This window comes from Numida meleagris, chromosome 4 (genome assembly GCF_002078875.1).
Source record: "Numida meleagris isolate 19003 breed g44 Domestic line chromosome 4, NumMel1.0, whole genome shotgun sequence".
Lineage (NCBI taxonomy): Eukaryota > Metazoa > Chordata > Aves > Galliformes > Numididae > Numida > Numida meleagris.
The window spans coordinates 71,533,175-71,537,542 of NC_034412.1; the positions used below are offsets into that span (position 1 = coordinate 71,533,175).

Consider the following 4,368-nt stretch of genomic DNA (forward strand, 5'->3'; position numbering starts at 1 on the left):
GTGTGGGTTGGCCTCCTCTCCCTGGTAGCCAGCAACAGGACTAGAGGGAATGGCCTCAAGTTGCACCAGGGAGATTCCAGTTGGACACTAGGAAAGGTTTCTTTTCTGACAGAGTGGCTAGGCACTGGAATGGGCTGCCCAGGGAGGTGTTACTGTGGTCATTCTGCAGCAACACAAGCTTTTGCGGAAGAAAGGATGGGCCACCAACGGCAAACGATGGTGTGGAAGATGTGTGGTGAGTATCTGATCTCAACTGTAACGACACTTCACCAAGATTCAAGAGAAGGCGAGGGGGACTCTGGTCGATTTGCACATCAGGAAAGATCTGGCTACGTTCTGCAGTCTGACTGCAGCTAGGAAGAATGCTGTACTTCCGTAGCACAAATTGGCTCAAGCAAGCCATTTATTGCAATTTTTGTACAAGCTGTAGCTCCCCGAGCAAATGGACGTTCTCCAAGAGGCCGCGCGGTGTCTCCTCAGCTCGTTCGAGGAGTCTGTGTTCCAAGCGTCCCTATGGCAGCTTCTTCAGCTGAACGCGGTCTGGGGACAAGTGGGCGTCTGTCGCTGCCGGGAGATGAGCAGTCTCACGAGCCGATCTGGCAGCTCATCCAGGTCACGCTGCACCCAAATGTGGTTGGCCCGCTCCTGCACCAGGCGCTGGAAGAGGTTGACTGGTGTGGACACTCGGAACTCCCGGGGCAAGATGATCTCTGCAGGTACTGCCTCGTTTCCTACGAGGAAGTGCTCCAGGCATCTCTCGTCCAGGCAGCAGCGCAGGTACCGCAAGACGTCGTCCATCTGCTGCAGAAAGTGCCTTGCGCGCCAGTGTTCCAGAGGGACGAGCGTCAGGAGGTGCATGACAGCCGTCTTCACTTCGTAGGCAGAGAAGTTGCAGCCCACCAGGAGACAGGCACACACCTGCATACATCTGAGGTGGAAACTGTCCTCCCAGGCATGCGCGGCTATATGCCTGAAGAACTTCACCTCTGCCACAGCACAGCTCTGTGGCCAGGTCGTGCTGGGGATAACGACGCCCTCTGTTTTCTGGCTGCTCAGAAAGATGTCTGTACCGTATTGCCGCACTCCAAACATCATCTTAATGATGAAGATTCTGTTGAAGCCGTCAATCACGTGAAGCCTGCAGGAGCGGCTGTACGGCCGCACATTGATGCGGCACCTTGCTGACTCGGGCATCCTTCTCCAGGCATCTTGGATCGGTCCCGGGAGCCAGTGGGCGATCTTCTCCGCATCTAGGTAGCGGCCAGTGCAAAGGGTGTGTAGGAGGCTGGGCGCTTGCTTTCTCAGCCTGTCCTCAGTGCTGTGGAGGAAGCACAGCACACCCTTCTCCTCCATCCTGCACGTGCACTCCAACTCGACGCGGATCCGGCAGTTCCTTGCCGGCAGCTGCCTTGCGGTGCCCAGCTCCAGGTGGAAAGTGTGCCCGCGGGGGGCCGTCAGGGGCACAAGCAGGCAGAAGACAGGGTCATCCTCACGGGGACACCAGCCCTCATAGGCACTGCCCACCCCAATGGGGGGCTGTGGCACTGGATAGAAGCTGTCCGACAGGAGGATTCGGCAGGCATGGAGGAGTTTGGAAACCAGACAGCGCATTGCTCGGCACTTGTGCGCAAGATCCTTCGCTGGTGGTTGGATGCCCGCATATAAAAGCCCTTCAAAATCTTCCTCCTCCTCCTCCTGCTCCTGCACCTGTTGCACTTCTAGCTCCTCCTTCTCACTGCCACAGCCCTCCTTGCCGCTCCTTTTTTTCGTCCTCTGGTCCTTCTGATGGAGCTTCCACACGACCCAAACTAGAAGGACCAGAAGACACACAGCAGCCCAAACCTTCCAGGACTGCAACGCAGCTAGGAGCAGGGCTCGCCTTCCCGCCCTGCTCTGCTCCATGTTCTTCTGCTCAATGTCCAGCAGCAGCTGTGCCATCTGATTTTTGTTATCGGCATCCCACATCCTAACATCATGTAGTGCACCAGGAGTTACAGAGCTAATGCTCCAGGTCCGCGGACTGTCTATAGTTCCGGGCATACCTTTCTCAGAAGAGCAGAACAACTACATATCCCAGAAGACATTCACTGGTCCATTTCCCTGCTCCATTTAGAGGGAAAGATAAAGCCGCTCGCAAGTCACAAGACTTCCCTTCTTTTACTGCTCGTCTCTGTGGAGATCGTGTGTGCCTCCACAGCCGACTCGCCTTCAGCATTAGTTCCATGGATTGTCCAGCCCATGGCTTGGACAAGTGCACCCTTTGCTGGGTGAGGAGCTGGGTGGAGGGCCGGGCCCCGAGAGTGGTGGTGAACGGAGTTAAATCCGGCTGGCGACTGGTCACAAGTGGCATTCCCCAGGGGCCGATACTGAGGCCTGCCCTCTTCAATATCTTTTTTGATGACCTGGATGAGGGCATTGAGTGCGCCCACCTTGGTGATTCTATGATTTCTGGGAGTAATAGTAACTATCTGATTTTGTAGACTGATCCAGAAATGGTCTGTCTGGTAGTGTAGCAAGTGGCTTATCCTCCATTATTACAGGGGAAAAACAAGAATTATGTTACTACTTCCCCAAGAGTATGTTTTGTTTTTCCCTCAACAATTGTGAACACAGTCTGCTAACATCTTTAGTCACTGTGTGGGAACTCACTCCTCTTTGATATTTGTATGTTACTTGAAGGAGTGAAGGAAGATTAATTCTTCTGCTGAGAAATGGCTGTTTCTGATGAATGAAATTTGTGAAAGAAGCACTTTCAATTCTGGATCATTTGAACAAAATGCACTGGTCTCTTATGTATTTCATTTGGTGCAAACTGTGGTAATTTCTTTGCAATATGTATGTATCTAGCTCACAACATAATTTAGCACTTGCATTTCTCTTCTAGTTGATTATGTAATTAGATTTAAAGGTGATATCTATTTTAAGGTAATAAAAATACTTTTTTTTTAATGCTCTTATAAGCTTATCCAATGTTTTTCAGTTCTGCAAAAAGTAGTGATTATATAAAAGTTTACATATAATCACAGGGGAAAGTATTCCATAGGGATAGTTAGGACAACGTGTCACCTACTGTCCGTGCATCTGTGTGAGCTGCACATCTTGAAGGAAAAGGCTTCCATTCTCCATACATGTGGCTCTGTGCATGTTAGGCAAACTCGCTGCTGGGGAGAAAAGGGAATTAATCTCCAGTATCCAAGTACGAGCAGTCATGCTCTCAGGCACAATGTGCATCTGACCAGTGAGTAATTCTTGAGTAAATCCCTACTTGGGAATATTACAGACAAAAGCCTTTCAAAAAGAAAAGAAAGAAAACCCCAACTGTTCAAATATACCCATTCTACTATTTTTGAGATGAAGTACTTCCATGTGTGTCAAGAGAACCATTTCTAGGTGGACCTCCTGAAATTATTCCAGTATAACTCACTTCCAGCTTATACAGTACATTAAAATATCTCGTCTGCTAATCCCTGTCCAAACTGACCCAGTGTTGCACACTGCTTTATAAGGAAAACTTGGTTGAGCAAAGAGAAACAGATGTTTCCTGCCTAGTAGCATGAAGCGCATTAGTGTGTTGGAAAGCCATCTACAGTTAATGGAAGGACATCCAGGATTGCAGTTGCTATGATATTTCTTCTTCAGGCCTAAAGATTTTGATTGTTAGCAGCTTTAGAAGAGAACTAGCGTCCATAGTAGATGCAATTGCAAAAGCAGATTGAGAGGGAGAGAGGATAATAGCTGGATCAGGAAAGGGCAGTGAGTGACTCCAAGATGAGGGTGTTGGTCTCAATTATTGTCAGTCCTGGGTGATGCTGCATGGCCAGTGGTGCAGAGTTGCAGAGAGACACCACAGCTTCCCTGTCCTGAGGTGTGCTGGGAGTCCCTTAAAATCCAGACTTATGAGCCCAGTGGCCACAAAATCAATATTAAATAAAACTGGGGGGGAAGAACAGAAGGACTGTGTTTCTCCAAAATATGGCACAGCTGTGAGTCATGGCTCCATGTTTTCTTCTGCAAAATGTACCCTCCTTGTGCATAATGCAGGTTAAAAATGCGTGTATTCCACTCACAAAGGGATCACCTGTTTCTATTCACCCTCCATCATCTCAGGATGCATGGGAGAAAATTCAGTGTTTCTCAGGAAATACAGAAAAAGTTAATGAGGCAACAAGACATGGAGCTGCGGATGGCAAGGTTCTGCACCTATTTTTATGACTGTTTCTGTATTTTATTGTATGAATAACCTCAGAAAGCTGATCCTTTATTTAGTATAGAAATTATTGATTTACTTAGGTTTTTTTTTTTTTTTTTTTTTTTTTTTTCTCCAGGGACAAATGTTACTTCAGATAACTTCAGAACAGGGCAGAAGAG

General features: G+C 48.6%; 1 protein-coding gene across 1 annotated transcript; it reads right to left on the minus strand.

Moving 5' to 3' along the window:
* Nucleotides 386–1,931, minus strand: LOC110397728 (inositol 1,4,5-trisphosphate receptor-interacting protein-like 1). Its single transcript, XM_021394442.1, has one exon. The coding sequence runs from the start codon at nt 1,900–1,902 to the stop codon at nt 526–528; it is 1,377 nt and encodes a 458-aa protein (XP_021250117.1). The 5' UTR covers nt 1,903–1,931; the 3' UTR covers nt 386–525.

What these genes read in the sequence shown, in the direction of transcription:
- LOC110397728 (XM_021394442.1), bottom strand. Translation starts at nt 1,902, where the DNA reads ATGGAGCAGAGCAGGGCGGGAAGGCGAGCCCTGCTCCTAGCTGCGTTG.